This window comes from Astatotilapia calliptera, chromosome 22, assembly GCF_964374335.1.
Source record: "Astatotilapia calliptera chromosome 22, fAstCal68.1, whole genome shotgun sequence".
NCBI classification, from domain to species: domain Eukaryota; kingdom Metazoa; phylum Chordata; class Actinopteri; order Cichliformes; family Cichlidae; genus Astatotilapia; species Astatotilapia calliptera.
The window spans coordinates 19,327,214-19,344,849 of NC_137442.1; the positions used below are offsets into that span (position 1 = coordinate 19,327,214).

Below are 17,636 nucleotides of genomic sequence, written 5' to 3' on the forward strand. Positions count from 1 at the left end.
TGATTAGTGAGCTTAGCTTTGGTGTTCTCAGTGTGAGTGGGCCAACGTTGCCTGACATCAGAGATACCCCCTTAGGAACACACACAGTCATGAAAAACTAATGTACTCGTAAAAAAAAGAACGAAATCCCAGCGCAGAAACACAGCTAAGCATCCGGACCGTCCTCCTGCTACAAACTCAAACCATGTGGACAACAAAAGCACACACACACACACCAAGCTAACGCAACCTCATGTGCTCTGTAGAAAGACTCAGACACAAATACGCCACTTTGCTGCGGCGCATTTACAAACACACATGTGTGCGCTCGCTTTCACGTGCACCCAAAAAAGCAAAAACAATAAAGAAAACCTTGTTAAGGGAGTGGGAGGTGAAGCAGCCAGGCAGAAAGATATAAATAGCCTGTCTGAATTCAACAATAGAGGTGGTGGTGGTGGTGTAGGGGGAGAAAGGGGAGGGGTCAAGAGACACGACTAAGGAGGAGGAGGAGAGAGAAAGACAAAAAGAAATCGAGGGAAGGAAAGAGGAACGTAAACATCTGCAGAGTTGCTGAGGTACGTAAAGCCAGTGTGCTATAACAAAATGAGGAGGGGTCTCGCTGTGGGAGAGGAGTGGGGGAGGTGCCCTTTCGCCATCAGACGTATCATTTCCATACAAAGCCGGACAGCAGCGGTCACAGTTGTTGGCATATTGATGGTGGTGTGTGCGAGCACTTTTCACCAACTGTCCCGAGCCGCTTTCTGGAATCCAAACATGGCACTCGCCCAAAGCCTTCGTCACCTGCACTCACAATTATTACTGTCACATCACTTCTGACTGGACGCACCGGCACCCACTCGATTAATCAAGTATGCATGCATCTATGGGAACCTTCTGGCAAAGTGAAAGAAGTGTCCGCTTGCTAAAGAGCACAGTCAGAAATCATTTGCATTGATTTGCATTAAGCGGCCTTAGCTGATCTGCACCATTAAATAAAGCTGAAATAGTAGCTAAAAACCACATTTCTATGTTCTAAAAAAGCAAGCGATTTATCAGGGTTGGGCTGATGAGAGGCTCTCTGAACTGCAGTTACAGTACCAAGGGCTTTTGGGGATTGCTATGTGAATAATCCCACTTGGGATAGTCACTCTTCAACATGGCTGAACAAAGCAGATTATCTACTCTCCTCTATATCACCACAGGCAGGAACAGAAATGTCAAACACCAATAAAAAAAAAAAGGAAAAGAGGCTTTAGCTGAAGTGCTACCTTCACCACGCTCGAGGTCTCTCGTTCAGCTTACTGATCACCGATAACCAGACACATGGATTTCGTGATAGAGCTCGGCTTGTCACTTAGAGAATACAATCATTAACAGGGCTGAAACTGCAAATAAACATTTCCAGTATTGATTTAAAGTAAGACATGCAATGCTTTCGTTCTGAGAATTGATGACTTCAGAATGAAGCTCGATCCAGGACGCAGCTGGCATAAATCCCGGCCCTGGCAAGAAATACTCTGGTAAATCTAGAGTGGCTCAGTATTGCATGTTTATTTTAATTGCTCAAAAAAAATATGACAGAAAATTGAAATGTAAACATATAAACAAGCATGATTTAAGGAGAATCCCACACTGACTGAGCGTATTTTCAAAAATATAGATGGACTTTTAATTGACTGTTTCATGCTGTGTGGGAGACATTTTTTTTGAAGTGCTTAGAAATGTGTATTGGTTGTGGTAAAACCCTTTTACTTTAATCAGTCATTACCAAACTGGGCCGCAGACTAAGTCGTGACCCTTGATTGTTCGAGACAAATTTCAAACACATGCCTCAAAATTCAGATTGATATCTCAGCGTGTTCACTAGTTACAGGAAACCATTGTAGAAGACAGGGATTTTTCTTAATTAAATGAACAAACAAAAACCGACTGGGAAAAGGTACAGTTCCCTGAAAGGGTCATGTCGGAAACATGTGTGTAAAATCAAACATGCTGATCTATCCATTATGGCAAAAACCTGTGAATAAAGAAGCAGCTGAAAGATGTTAATACTACTGATTTTATTTCTCTAGCGCCAAATCACAACAACAGTTAACTCAAGGCACTGTAAGGTAAAGACTCGACAATAATGCAGAGAAACCCCGAACAAGCAGATGATTCCCTATGAGCAAGCACTTGGTGAGAGTGGGAAGGAAAAACTCCCTTTTAACAGGAAGAAACCTCCAGCACAACCAGCCCATGGGAGGGGCAGCAATCTGCAGGAACCAATTGGGAGTTAGGGGAGGGTAGTTGGGATAACATGTCAAAGTTTGATGATTTGCTGCAGAAAGGAAGAGGGAGAACTACATCCTACATATAGCATTGGTGTACATTAGCACCAAAAAAGGGCAACAAATCCTAACATTTAAGAGACTTCAAAAAGCGTGATGACTTTAACAAACTACCTAAAGTATCTAGTTCTCGATTTAACTTCAGTTAGTCAGCATATTAATTTCTCTGATTAATCATTTCAGCTTTAACCTCAGCAGCTTATAGTTCACCCGACAGCTAAGATGCTATCCATCATCACAATAATAGGGTGAGCAGCACAACATGTGACCGCAATCCTCTCTGCATTGTGTCCCAAACAAATAAAATCAGGTACTGGCAGTACTGCACAGACGCCTGCTCTACAGTCTGGGGCTGACCTCGCTCTAATCCTGTGTCAAACCCCTCTGGCTAAAACACTGGTTGAAGCTCATCCAAGGCTGAGAGAGACAGTGTGGAGTAGAGGAGAGCAGTAGTAGTGGCATTGAATTCCTCTGGTGACAAACAGTGGGTGTTGGTAATGTGGAGTAATCCCATTCACAACAACAAAACCCAACCCCCAACACACACACACACACACACACACACTCACTCGAACAGGAATACAGATGATGCCTGGAGTCTAATGGGGGGGTAGGTGAACAGGGAAATGTGCGCATGCAGTGTACGTAGCTGTGGGTGTGAGCTTATAAGACAGATTATATTTGTGTGACCGAGTGTGTGTCTGTTAATGAAAAGGATGCGATCTGGGTCCCGGTCTAACCTGTTTACGCCTCGCCGAGTCTACATGACCCCATCTGTCCCTCCCCTTTTCTCTGCCGCTCTGCCCCGTCCCATCTTCTCCATCTATGCCTGCCTTTTCTACTCCTTTCCTCAATCTCTCCATCCTCCGCCTCCTCCTCCGCATCCAGGCAACAACACAAACAGTCCCTCTTCCTCCCTTACTACCACCTCCCCTCGCCCCATCCGTGCAGGCTAATTGCAAACCAGCCTCTCTTTCTCATTCTCATTTCCATTCTTAGTACTTACATGTCACCTCCATGGTTCCAAGCGTGGTGTGATACTCTCCACAGTGGCTGACGAATCCTCGTGCTTTTGCCAGGAAACGGGAGTTTTTAGAGCTCAGCGAGAGAGGGATGGACGGAAGGACGGACGGAGGGAGCAGATGGCTCCTCGGAAGAGCAGTCAAGCTGACTGTGGACAGTTAGCTTTAGCGTTAGCCACAATAAGGGGAGACTTGTCTGTCAACACAGCTTGTGTACCACCTCCGGTTTGCCTTTTCGAATCTGTTTATCCTACTAAATCAGCTTTCCTGCTTCACTCGCTGTTTCAGCATGTTCTCTTTAATTTAAAAATAAAAAACCCTGCCTTCTTCCCCTTCATAAAACTTTACCCATCTCAATTCTACTATATTTTTGCATGCCTCTGTATTTGCCTTCCTCCCTCCCTCTGTGACTCTAAGAGCATCAGCCAGGCTGCTCTGCTTCACTTAGGTTGATCTCGGGGCTTATGCCCTGATTGGACACACGCCACGATCAGAGACACCAATCGTGGTGCAGCAAGTGGATCACATGATAAGAGTGTGTGTGTGTGTTTGTCTGAGAGCAGTTTGGACGAAGAGGGAGGGAGGAAAGGATAAGAGATGGGGAGAAGGAGGAGGAGGGGTTTTGTGAGTGGCTGCAAGCCGCTACATCACTGAGGGATTTTTTTTTCCAAGAGCCTGAGCAGAGAGAGAGAGATGAAGGTGTTTTTTTCCCCACTCCTGTGGAGAAGAGGAGGAAGAGGAGCGGCGCACAGCACAGACGTTTGGATGAAGGCACGACAGGCAGCTGTACAAGACAGTCTCTGATAGATGCTGTCGCACACACAAACGCAAGCGTGCACGCATGCACACATGCACGCATGCAGCACAGTGGCTCCATCTTACCGACACAGAGCCAGAGTAGTGCAGCACAGCAGAGGTAATTGAACAGCGGTTGCTATGGAAACAGGGGAAACGGTTGCTGACGGTCGGCGCTGTGCCCTGGGAGCATCAGACTTGCCTCTATTAAACATACATACATCATGTACTCACAGCACACACGCCTTTATGCTCTCATGTTTTGTCTTTTTTTTTTTTTTTTGAACATCCAAAAAACCAATAAGGCAGAATGTACAGCTGCTCTGCAGTGGTGCTGTGTGCACGGGCTTAACCGCCATAGTGTTTTAAGCTTCTTTTAAGCCTTGTGCCTTTGTCTTAAATGAGCTTAAATCCACAGTTTGTGTGTGTGTGTGTGTGTGTGTGTGTGTGTGTACTGGGCAGATGCTCCATCGAGCGTGAAGATGCAGCCACTGAAAGAACCATCGAGATTTACTCACACACTTCACATCCAAACGTAGACAAAACCTGACCAAGGATTTTTTTTCCCCCAACAAGTATTCAGCACTTCAGAAAGCTGACTGCCTGGCAAATGTAGAACCTACAGGAACATCTAGCCATATGGGAACCTTATCTAAAGTGGACGCCCTCAGAATTACACTTGACACATGGAATTATCCACCCACACATCCATGCGTCCTCTCCAAAGAGGATATACCCTCCTATATACTGTGTGCACATTTGGAGCTGTGGCACACATCTACACACTATAGGTACGGGCTGGTCCTTTTATAGCACAGCCATATCTGCTTGTTCAAGAGAGCGTACCTGGGCTTGAATGTCTGCTATTTACTTATTTATTTGTGAAAATCATTCCTTCATAGGCGATAAAGACAAACGGCAACAAAGACTGATAATCTGCATCCATATACTCCACATCACTCGGCAGAGCTGCATGTGAGAAAGCAAATGTCTGACTCATTCACACGGCATTAAATGGTCTTTACGCCGTGAGCTGCCTCGTACACAAAGTTCACGCAATGCCTCATTACGTCCATGAGAAAATAGCGCAGGTAGCCAGTGGCCATTATGTTTCCTGCCTCCTGCACTCTCTGCAAGAAAGCAGCTGAATTAAAGCAGGACATATCTAGAAAATTTGTCTCTGGCCTTCTCCAAACTATACATTTTCTTGCTCCTTTACTCTTCATTTAAAGAAATTCTCCTACTCTTACTCCTTAAAAACACAGGCAATAATAAAAACAAGACATTTTCCAAATGCTAATACCATGCCTCTTTGCAATTGGCTGAATTACTGCAGTAGATCTCTCGGTGTTAATGATCAGCGGGCTCATGTACTGAGACGTTTGTCAGAGAGATACGTTTAAAACATTCAAAAGGCTTTTTATGACTTTAAATGTTAATTTTTTGTGATTTGTAATTTTCTTTATTGCCTTTTAGCGATATATTGGATAAACTGCTTCCACTAAATTGTTTCGTTCTTGTTCAAAGTATCACGTTCTGATTTTAAACTGAGCAAGTTGAGACTTTGCATTTAAAAGGATCTGAGCTTTCCCAGTGTGAATTTTCCTCTTCTCTATCCTTTTGCTTCAGCTACAGATAAAAACAAAAAACTAGATCGTTTTTTACCAAATTAGGTAGAAATGACAACTTTTAAATATCATCAGGTGGGGTAGATGTCTCAAGGCTTCCTTTTAAGGTCATAGGGGAAATAAGCAGAGGATGCAAGCACTGACCTCCACACGCCCCATTTAGCTGACACACAGTCCTTGAGACCAAATGGTTTTACTATCAACAGCTACTGCTGAATTTCAAAGTCATGCGCAATGAAAGACGAGGCTGGGGAGGTAAGCATCTTCTGTCTCTATCAGTTGAAACTGATTCTAGCTTCAAGTGAACGATGTGAAGGGAAGGGGACTGGGTAACAGGATCACTAGCCAGTTGTGGTGTTACAATAAGTGTCAATTAGGAGATTATTCCATCACTCTGTGTCTATTATTAAATAAAGCCCAAGTTTCAGTCTATTAGACAATCAGGTGACATAACAAATCTCTTGTGTAACACTGAAAATCACTCATTTTCCATTCGGTTGTGAATGGAAAACAACAGCAGGACAATCACGCTGTCAAATTAACTGGAGATAAAAACACAGCTGCTGGTGAGCACATCAATCGACAGTAGGTGGCTTTGACATTTGCTCGAATGCTAAAAAGGAGTCAACAAGGTTTTTATTGTTTCGGTCTCAACACGGTGTCTTCCTAAAGCCTCTCGCATTGGATCAAAACAAGTCTGGAAACAACACCGACACATTTTCCATATCACTTCTCATTTCCTCTGTGAAAGTTGAACGTGAGAGTTTTCCATCAATTTTCCATCTGAACACCGAGTTACATTTGCGCTGACACTGAGACCGGCTTATGAAACTCCCACTGCCGTCTTCCATCATTTGACTCTGCGACGAAACACCTGAAGATGATGCAATTATTCATGCACACCAACTCCATTCAAATTCAACCAAAAACAAACTTTGAAGATATATTTCGGGGCCGCTTGAGGTCTGAGTTGACAGTTAGAGTGTCACCATTATGCAGCACAGTGTGTGTCTGCTTATGGTAGAGTGAACCACACAGCATCTACCCTTGGAGCTGAAATAAGGGCTGGTTTCTTCAGTGGTAAAGCTCGTACCGGTTTGGCATTTGACGTTGTAACGTAATCGTAACTTCTTTGATAAATTAGAGAAAAGACACAGAGCATCTGCTGTCTGCTACAACTGATGCCCAATTGACTTCACAACATACAATATCTGTCATAAACACCTCATTACCAACACCGTCTGGCCATGCACCTACATAAATTTCCCGTGTGAGCCGATTCAACATTAGCCAGCTAACAGGAAGTATGTCATCTTCATCCAAACTCCACTGATCCCCAAATGAAGATGTAGGGCCTTTATATGGGCTCTCTCTGCCAACAGAGAAAGCTAATGTTTTATACCAGAACCAGAGCAGAACAATGCAGGAAAAATATTCCAACATGTGTGCAAGCTTCCTTTCTAAATCTGCGGCATCTTGTTTGAGAAATCACACCTTTCACATCCGTCACATCTTTCAGCCCTTTGTGTCTAAGTTTTATTTTACATATTACGAGAAATAAACGCATCTTAGCAACATTTACCGGCAGTGGGGTGCACAGCCTCCTTGTGTTCTCAGTTTAGCACTGGCTACCATCATCAGCCCCCACTTCACAGGACCTCAGGGGGTCTAAAAGGATATATGGCATTAATAGTTCACTGATATACTCTGAAGCCAGACCACTCAAGGCCTTATAGATGAGGAGGAACTGAAATTGAATCCTAAATTTAATCAGAAGCCCGTGTAACGACATCAGACCTGGCGTGATATGAGAGCTATACGAGGTCTTAGTGAGCAGCCTTGCTGCAGAATATTGAACTGAGTGCAACTGGGTAAATGTTGGAATAATGAGTATCACAAGAGCATGGATAACTGTAAAACTGCAGCATTTAGGTTTGTCATTTTTAAGTGGTGCGCTAAGTTTTGTAAGATGCTCCTTACACCAGATTTCCTCTTATTTAAATGAAAAAATCCACTTCTTAATCCCAGTAGGAAAATACTGGCGAAAGGCAGTGCTACCCCTCGGCCTCCAAGTAGGCACACCTGTGGTATCAGTTTCAAAATCCTCCTAGAGAATTGCATTCACAAGGATTTCAGAAAACAAGGTCAATGACATTCAAACTCATCTGAGATTTTTAGTAGAGGCATCTAGGGTATCAATTTGAAGCTCCTATGTCGCCTCTTTTTTGACTAATTGTATTCACAAACTTAGTCGACAATCCCCCATCAGCCTTTTTGTGCCTGAGGGGTAATAAACTAAAGAGGTCTCCATGCTTAATGAATAAATAGAGCTGTGCATGAACTTTGCAGTAATGATGAAATATACAAGCACACTTACTTGCTTTTTCCAGCTGTGACACATCTATGTGGAAAGCTCAGTACAAAACCAAAACCTAGGCCCAATAATATTCATGAATACTGTGATGTTTTGTCTTCATCTCAACCTTCCTGCTCCCTCAAAAGAAAGAAAGAAAAAGAACAGACACACACACGCACGCAGCATACCTTGTTGAAATCTTCACTTGTGGCTCTCATCTCCTTCCAGGTCTTGTTGAGCAGCTGGATGCAGATACAGAAGAATTCTTCAAAAGCGCGATCGTGGGTGAAGAACATGGGGTGGAAGTCATGGCAGTTTTCACTGGCTGTGGACACAAAAAATACAGATTCTTAAGTACAGAGCAGATAGCTCTAATCTGACTAAACCCAAATAATGCTGCATTTAACTAATAAAAACAAAGCTCAGAAACATGACATACATGACATTTTATATACAGTCTGTATGTGTGCTTGACCCTGTTAGCCGTTGGCCCCGTTTCCACTCTTTATGCTAAGCTACGCTAACTAGAAGACGGCTCAGGCAACATCTTTGATATCCTGACATGATGCCTGGCAAACAGCTTGTTTTGTGCAAATACCACAAGAGCGAATCATCTTACATTAGTCTGGATATTTTGTTTGTAACTGTGACTTCTGGTACCACTGAACTCATCATTAGATTTATAAATATTTTAAAAAGTGTGATCTTGTTTGTTAACAGATAGCCTCAGGCACAACAAAATGCCAAAGGATTAGCCAGTTGCTGAGCAAAGCAAAGGTGCATTTATTTTAACCCAAATGCTCCTTTCAATTAAGGACTGTGGCCTGAAGCTCGAGTCGAGACACCTGACAGAAGCACACTGGGACGGGCATCCCACACAAAACAACCACGGCAAATAAACATCACTTAGCTAGAAACATTACAAATAAAATCATACACTAAAGGTTCTGCTTTACACTGACAAATGTGTCTGATGATCACAGAGACGCTTAAGTGTGAAAGCAGAATCATCAGGTTTGTGTATATTAAAGAGCCACCTTGAAAATAATGTAATTTCCACTAGCGACAGAATATTATGGAATATGACACACGGTTCATTAGAGAAAATCTAAGAAGCCTGATAGGGATTGTCTGCTTCAGCGTTGCAGACGTGGCAGGAAGTTGACGTGTTTATAAGGTTATTTCATTAAGAAAAAAAAAGAAAAACACTACAGAGAAACAGATGCAGTTTCCCAATGAAGCAAAACTGCGTGTTATTGAAAATTTCGCCACTCATCAACTTCAAACACAAAAATGCCCCTCAGAGGCAAACTGTGACCTGCAAACGGCTCCAAGTGGACTACGTCGAGACTTTCCATTTTCCAAAGCCAGAGGTGGTTTGTTTTTTTTATTAGCGGCCCACTGAAGCATTTCAATCCTCACCATTTGTGCGAGAGCATGTACGAAATAAGAACGAGAGGGAAGAGAGAAAGCCGAGGCTCTTGAGTGCCCAAACCGCATTAACCAAGAGCTACAATAACAAGGCTTGACATTCATTTGAACTAAATTCGTCTCCCTCTCGTCTTGCTGAGATGAGTGGCGGCCCTGAGCCAAAGGTTGGTTCATTTAAAGAGTTTCAGAATGGAGCAGCGGGAGCACTCGCCCACCAGGAGCAGCCATGAAATTGGATGGAAGGGGTCAGGCTGCAATTGAAACTTCACAGTATAATGAGTGATGCCCTCAGCCCACGGGCACAGCGACCTGAGCCTTGATTTGAAGCGATAGATGCGAGATTAAGGGGAGGGCGAGAGGGGAATCCGGGGAAATGTGTTACCCGTGCCAGTAGTCAATCAGGAAGCTAATAGAGGTGAGCCAAAACAGATGCTGACTACCTGCTTAGTCTACAGTCTTTCTCTCGGGGACAGGAAAAAAAAAAGAAGAGGAAAGAGATAAAAAAAGAAAGGACAGATTACAAAAACTCCCTCAATAATCAAGTACAGCCCCCCCCCCCTTTTTTTTTTTTAAATCTGGCAAGCACAAGGTGTCGGGAAGGCTGAAGTTTGAAGTGACCTCTGAGCTAAATGGGTTATTTATTGATAGGACCAACAGAGCCCCAAGGTGCCAAGGTGAGGGGAATTACATGTCAAGGTTTATTCTGGAGATACAGACAGCGAGCTCTCTGGTGTGATGCTGCAGAGATTTGTCCATCTCTGGGTTTTGTAAAGCGTGCTGAGTCGAGGGTGGTTTTATTACCTCCAGAAGCACCGATGCTAAGGGGGGAAAGTAAAACATGGCACTGTGCGGATGGCTCCAAATGGTTATAAAGAGCGCCGTTATCCAAATGCTTACAGAATGCGGATGGTTGAATACAAACACACTTAGCTTAGGGTAAGTGGGAAAAAGCAAAACACCAAAACGTGCACTTTAAGATGCCGTTTAATCGACATTAGGAACGAGCCTTAAATGGTTCTCATGCGACTGTAGCAGAGAAATGGCTGCGATCCTTAGTCTGTTCATTCGAATTTAAATACATCACGTTTACATATAGATGCTGTTTTCAGCTTTTTGATATTTGATTTTTTGACTGCAGAGTGCTGTAGTTCATATGGAGGGAAATGCTGAACAATTTAGTACTTCCCTTTTTTCAGCTAGCTGAAATGCCACTGAATCATTCTCAACACTGCACAAAGGCACTTAAAATTATCCACCTGAATGGAGCTGGAACTGTGTGAGTGCAAAGTCTTGTTGCCATGATTAGGTAACTAGAGCTTTAAGCCTTGCTAGCCTTAACAAACCTTTGTGTTTTTTTCCCTAACCAGAGCGGCGGTTTAGCATTTTTCTGAGTGACACTATGAACACAATAACGAAATGAAAATAGAGGCGCAATAAAACTGTATTGCCCATTATTCTGACTTAAGGGGCTATGCAGCTGAAATCGATGTACAGTAGTATTTAGCTTCTTGTTACTGCTCGTCTCAAATCATGCACACGACCTCGATTTGAAGCTGAGAGACATCACGCTGTGTGCATGAAAGGAGGAATCCATTAGAAAACTTCTTTCAGTGCACAGGCTGGCATTACTGACCTGACATTAAGGAGTACTGGTGAATGGAGCTACCTTTTAAAAATGTCCTTCTAAAAGGGGAAACCTGCAGAGTCACGCAATAAACTTTTAATTAAAATTTAGAATGGATGTTGAGAATACTCCAAGGTAATTTACTGAGAGACTTGTTTTTAGCTGTGATACGATCAGTTGTATCCATATAAAAAATAAATATACAGTAAAGATCGAAATTGTGATTTTATGTCATATAAGATCCACGTTTTAATCACTTACAATACTGCCTTGCACTGAGTAGCAAAATCAACTAAGATGATAAAAAAAAAATAAAACTACTCTCAACAGCTGCAAGTGAAATCAGAGCCGGGAATCAACGCGAACGGCTTATTTCAGTCTGACTTTTGACAGCAAACAGACTGGATCAAGCCTCCAGGTTTGAAAAGTGAAGCCAATGTCAAAATCTGCATTCATTCAAATGGCCAGAAGGAGGCGACTCTTCTGGTTGCAATCTAATTGATAGAAGTTTATAAGTAAACGATCCCATTTCTCACTTGAATTACGGCTCCACTAAGACGTCTTTTGAGCTAAGAAACATCTCCAAACTGCAAACTTTTTTGTCTAAATCTGAGTTAGAAATGATTATTCATGTTTTATTTCTTCTCGCTTAGATTATTGTAACAGTCTTTGTCTTTGTTTGAGCAAAAAGAATCTTCACCTCCTCCAGTCAGTCAAGAGAGCACATTACACCATTTTTACGCTCATTACACTGGCTTCCAGTACATTTTAGGATTCATTTTAAAATCTTAGTACTGACTTTTAAAGCTTTGAATCATGACGCTCCTGCCTATATTTCTGATCTTTTAGAACCTCGCAGCCTGAGATCATCCAATCAAAGGCTGTTGGTAGTATCCCGAGCACGTTTTAAAACCAGAGGTGATAGATCTTTTAGAGCGGTGGAATTCTCTCCCTCCATCTCTACGTTGCCTGGATTGTATTCATTCTTTTAAACATCATCTTAAGACTCACTTATTTAGACTAGCTTTTAATTAGATTTGTGCTGTATGTTTAATTGTACTGTTTTATGTTATTGTGAAGCACTTTTTGTTTTTTATCCTGTGAAGAGTGCTATATAAATCAATAAAGTAAAGTTAGTAAAGTAAAAATTTTCTTACTGAGTTTAATGTCTCAATTGCTGGTTTCAGCTCTTTTTTATTAAAGCAAGACGTTCATTTTCCATAATTTTGTCCCATTTTGAGTAAAATAGACCATTAAAGGGGTGACTCATCCACTCGTTGCTGTTTCAATAAAGCAATAGGATGATGGTCAAAATGCACACGTTCAGGGTTAAATTCAACCCCACAATTAAAAATAAAAAAGTAAAACAAATAAAGTCCAGACCATTACAACAACAACTTCCTACTTAAGAGTTCATCTGTATTCTACCAAAAAAAAACTGATTTTTGGTCTTTTTCCATTAAGAAAGTTAGTGTAAATTTCACATTTCAAGTAACATTTTACTCACACTCTCTCTCTCTCTCTCTCTCTCTCTCTCTCTCTCTCTCTCTCTCTCTCTCTCTCTCTCTCTCTCTCTCTCTCTCTCTCTCTCTCTCTCTCTCTATATGTGTGTGTGTGTGTGTGTGTGTGTGTGTGTGTGTGTGTGTGTGTGTGTGTGTGTGTGTGTGTGTGTGTGTGTGTGTTTTGAAAGTACATTACACCATGAGTTTATATTTTGATGACTTTGTGAAGACTCACATCATTGAACACACACCCAGATACTGAACTCTGCTTGTAGCTGGCTAAACACAGTCTGAAACAGCAGGGCGGCCGTGAACTCATACTCAGTTAAAGTCACAATTTATGACTCTTTCTGGCCAAGCATATGGGGCCACAGCAGACACTTGGAGTGATATTATAACCCAGCTCTAATGAGTATTCCTTGTCCTGTGTGTGTTTCATCCATCTGCATATACAGATGTTCAGTGCCTGTATCGCTCAGAGTAAGTAACAGGACACTATAATGGCTCATTTAAATCATGCTTGACCATATGCTCACATTGGTCAGCAGAACATTGGTTCAATACTTTTTTCAACAGAAAATGATGAAAGAGCATCTTTGGTGGTACAGATAGTTGCCTTTGTAGTGACTGATGCCTGTTTCTTCCTGCTTGAGGCTATGCAAACAATTCTATGCTCTGTTTCAATCACTGCCTGTTAAGCTATTTTTTCCAGATCATTGAAATCCCGAAGAGAACCGGAAGCTCAGTGACATGATAGCTCAATTCTGACCAAAACTGTAGGAGAAACAATGATTTCTATGAACTGCGTCGGTACGGACAGACACCCTGACGTCCAGCTTAGCTGAAGGACTGATGAACTGAGAGAGAGTAACACCCATCACTGGCTAAACGTAGGTCTTCAAATTATTATTAAATCTGAAAGACAGAAACATCTGGGCATGCAGATAATGACCCAAAACAAAAAGCCATTGCTGTGAAAAACCAGAGAGGAAAAACAAGAAGTTCTGCAACTTAAGATGAGGCCCCTATAACAGCTTTGATCTCATTCAGATTAATGAAGAGACAGCGACAGCTGACAGACAAAATATACAAGAAAGAACTGAAGGTATAAATTTAGCTTTCAAGTTAGAATAGAAAAAAGAAGCAAACCAAAACAGCACGATACAAATAGAGACCGCACAGACTGGTTTGTGGAAGCCTCCGCTTTAGCAAATCAGTCTGCCTGCTAAGCGCAAAGCACTCACAGTTGTGTAGGTGCACTGGACCGACACATACCTGCTAATTAGTGCTAAATATAAATAAGTATAGAATTTCACCTACTGTAAAAAAACTGGAGCACACACTTCTCGGACAGTCCGTTATTTCCAGTAAATGCACAGCAAGCCATTTATTTAGAAAACTGCATGAAAAATTCACCAGCACCCTAAACACGTTTTTTTAGTCATGAGGTTCAGTTCAGCGACTCCAATTAGCGGAGGTGAAACTTAGCAGACAGCTAATATCTGCAGATACCTGCGTCTGCAGCCACCGGCCACTAAAAAGATGCATAACCATTAAAAATGTAAACGAGCGAGTTATTAAAAGAAATTCATGCCCATGCAGCTGTCTGGCTACTGAGACAAGTTTTGTTTTTTTTTCTGTACCAGGCTGAAAGCATATTTATTTCTGCTGTAAGCCTTGGCATTTTCACATCTCTGGCCCTTTGAGGAACTGCACTTTTTGACACGTCTGCATCGACTCTGCAGCTTCACAGGCTGCCACTTGTTCCTGACACGTTTTTGCTACATTGTTTTGCCATCTGTGTAGACGCACCATCTTCATCGGCTCTTTTTAAATCATCTATACCAATTGTAATAAAATAATAAGTAGACTTCTGGTGCTGTAGGAGCAAGTGTAGGCTTTTTGAATGAATTTTTAAAAGAACGTTGATATTTTTATAGTTCTTTTCACCAAAGGGAAAGCAATATTATAAAATACTGGAAAATGTATAATTCAGAATCACAACTCGAAGGCGTATGTGAACTTTTTTTTTTTTTAACACTGCTTCAGTAGCTCATGGCCTGACTGATAGGATGTTAAAGTTCTGTCAGCAGAGAGGAGTTCAAAGCCATTGGCTGCAGACTAAATTAGACACATCGGTACAGTGATGTTCCACGACATCAACAAATTTAATCATGAAGACGAGGCCACTCAGGGGGCTTGGGCAGTTCTCCTCTCCTTTCATCCATCTTCTGGGACGTGGGCTGCTTTCAAGGGTCACTGTCACGTTCCTAAAGTGGACTTGTGTGCGCGTTTGCGTGTGTACGCCGCCATCACCCGTCATGTTATTAGAGTCCATTCGACGTGATCACTCCGAGGACTCGGTGACATCGGCTGAAAGCTAATTACTCAACTGGCGACCAAACAGATGAGTCGTGGACATGAGGGAGGTGACTAAGCATTTGCCCAAAGAGAATGAGCGCACATCTCTATGCATGTGTGAGAGGAAGACAGAGGCTGAATGCCATCCTGACATCTGTCAAGGTCTGCTGTGTATTTGTTTGTGTGCATGCGTGTCTGTGAGCGTGCACAAAGCAAGCACAACAACTCTCAGAGTCACCTTGCAGCTATGCCACATGAATACACAGCAAAAAGTGTCATCCCCACTCTAATTACAATACCAGCATGGCCTCATGTCCAACTGTGATGAGGGGAGAGCGTGTGTGAATGTGTGAATGTGTGCATGCGTATGTGTGTGTGTCCAGCAAGCAGCGTCAGCATCATCTTTCGGATCCAGTCACTGTTTGCGTGAGTGTACAGGATGCCAAAGCAGCAGGTACACAGAGATGCAAACCACAGCTGGCTGCATGACTGTGTATTTCTACAGCACAGTGTCACTAAAACCACATAAGTAATGGATATCAGGCTTAAAATAAACACATCAAAGCTAACCTATATGCATCAAAGCATAGCGTTTCTACTAATATACTGGATCTAAGGGGAGAGAGCTTTTGTAGATCCATCTATGTGCTAGACTGCTACATGAATTCAGCAGGGATTTTAATGATCCTACGAGCCTATTAAGACCCTGCCAAATGTTATAGGGTCAGTGTGTCCCTTTCAAATGCACGGTCAATGAGATTTTGGGGCGGGAATCTATGTGAAATAACAATAAAAACTTTACAATATCTGGGCCAGACCAGCAAGGCTCTGCTCTGATTAAAGTATCTCAATCATGAAACTAATGATCATTAAATAAGGATGCCAGCAGAAAGGGGGTCGCTGGTCCAAGGCTCTGCTCAGGAATGCAAGATTAAAAAAAAGAAAAGAAAAAGAGGCAGTGCAAGAGATGCAAGACATAAACGGGAAACCATTTGTTCAAAATATTACATTTGTTTTATTTGGAATCTCCTAACAACAACAACTGTGCCATTATAGGGAGGGATGCAGATTAGATAAGGATGAAAAACAGGGAAAAGTCGGAGCCTCGAAATTCGGGGGCTTTCATTTGCATAACAAAACCACTTTAGCATGTGGTGTTGCTCACAATGGTCAAGAAGCATTAGAGGACAGGGGAAGAGCAAAGGATAGGAGGGTAACAGATGGAGAGAAAGGAAAATGAGACAGAGGGAGGCATGTAGTGAATCCATCAGCGCTGTGGACTGAGACAGAAATCCAACAAATTTCACAGCATCTGCTCGCACAGACTTCCTTTCTCAGCTACAATGAGGCTTGCATCCAGCTGTGAGTTTTGTGAGTCTGCTGTGCCTGGGTTGCAATTATTAAAGGTACTAAACACAACTTATATCTTAATATGCAAAATATGGGGGCTAAACCATGCACTCTATTATGCCTCGTGCCAGATTCTTCTGAAGGAATATCTCAGATGGCGTGAGTCATGCTTACGTAAACAAACACACAATCTGTCTGCGGCGGTCCAAATGCAAAAAACCAGAATTGTTTGTTAATCATTACAAAACAACAGAAAATGATCCAGCTTACATGCACATATGTGTTCGTGCATTAGTGCGGTATGCACACAAACACAGCCTGCACGAGCGAACGAAACATATTCATACACAGGTACTGTGCATCGAGTAAAAATAATAGACTTATAAGATTGTAGCTGCGTCAGGTGGAAACGATAACGTGCATTTTCCTTTTAATCTGGGAATGCCCTCACTTTTTGGAAAGGAACAAATGCTGCGTAACGCCCCAGGCATGCAGGCCTAGAGACCCAGCAGTGGCCATCTGGCAATCAGTGGTCAAAAAGATGTATTCCCCAATTGGTTTCATTGATTGCTAAAGCCCCATTTACCCACTGGTCACTAAGGAAAAAAGCTTTATTCCCCATCTGGTTGACAACTGGTTGCTGGCAGTCACTACTGTGAAAGTGATGGTAAGGCTCTGTGCTGAAAATCGCCCCATGATTACTTCAGTTAGAGTAGGTTGTATGAAAGACATCAACTGGTCTGCAAACACTTGCAAACTGCTCACCAAGCGGTAGAAACCTGTGAAACCTGTGTCACAAACTGGAAAGAGAGAACTTTTGCTTTTACTTTGAAGCCATATTGTCTCAGTTTAGGTCGTGTTGTACTTTTTCATGTTTCACTACAGCTCGGGGAATAAATGCCAAATATTTGCAGACAAGCTGCATCTTCCATGCAAACTACAACTAGCTAGCAACCACAATTTAACCTCCAAGCGCAGAAATGGCCTCTTTTGAATATTTGATTACACTGATAGAATTTTGCATTTGATCTCATTTTGTATCTGATAGGAAAGAAACGTGCATTTACACCATATTCACATCGTCCTTCATTTTAACAGCACAGAAAACTTTGTCCCGTTTGTAACTCTCAGCTTCCGCAGCAGCTACCTTTTGGTGCTTTTACAACTATATAAAGACGCTAGACCTCAGCGGTTTTGTATTGTCTGATTTCACCCTCGACAGCCTGCCAGTAAGAGGTCTTTTGGGGAAACAGATTGT

At 42.3% G+C, this 17,636-nt stretch overlaps 1 protein-coding gene across 6 annotated transcripts in view; it reads right to left on the bottom strand.

Annotated features, from left to right (window-relative positions):
• The window catches only part of elmo1 (engulfment and cell motility 1 (ced-12 homolog, C. elegans)), a 104,942-nt gene that overhangs the window by 20,105 nt on the left and 67,201 nt on the right, over window positions 1–17,636 (bottom strand). For all 6 annotated transcript variants that reach the window (XM_026157087.2, XM_026157085.2, XM_026157086.2 and 3 more), the window contains one exon: window positions 8,299–8,435. In XM_026157087.2, coding sequence (XP_026012872.1) covers window positions 8,299–8,435 — 137 coding nt within the window. The remainder of the gene's footprint in view (window positions 1–8,298; window positions 8,436–17,636) is intronic.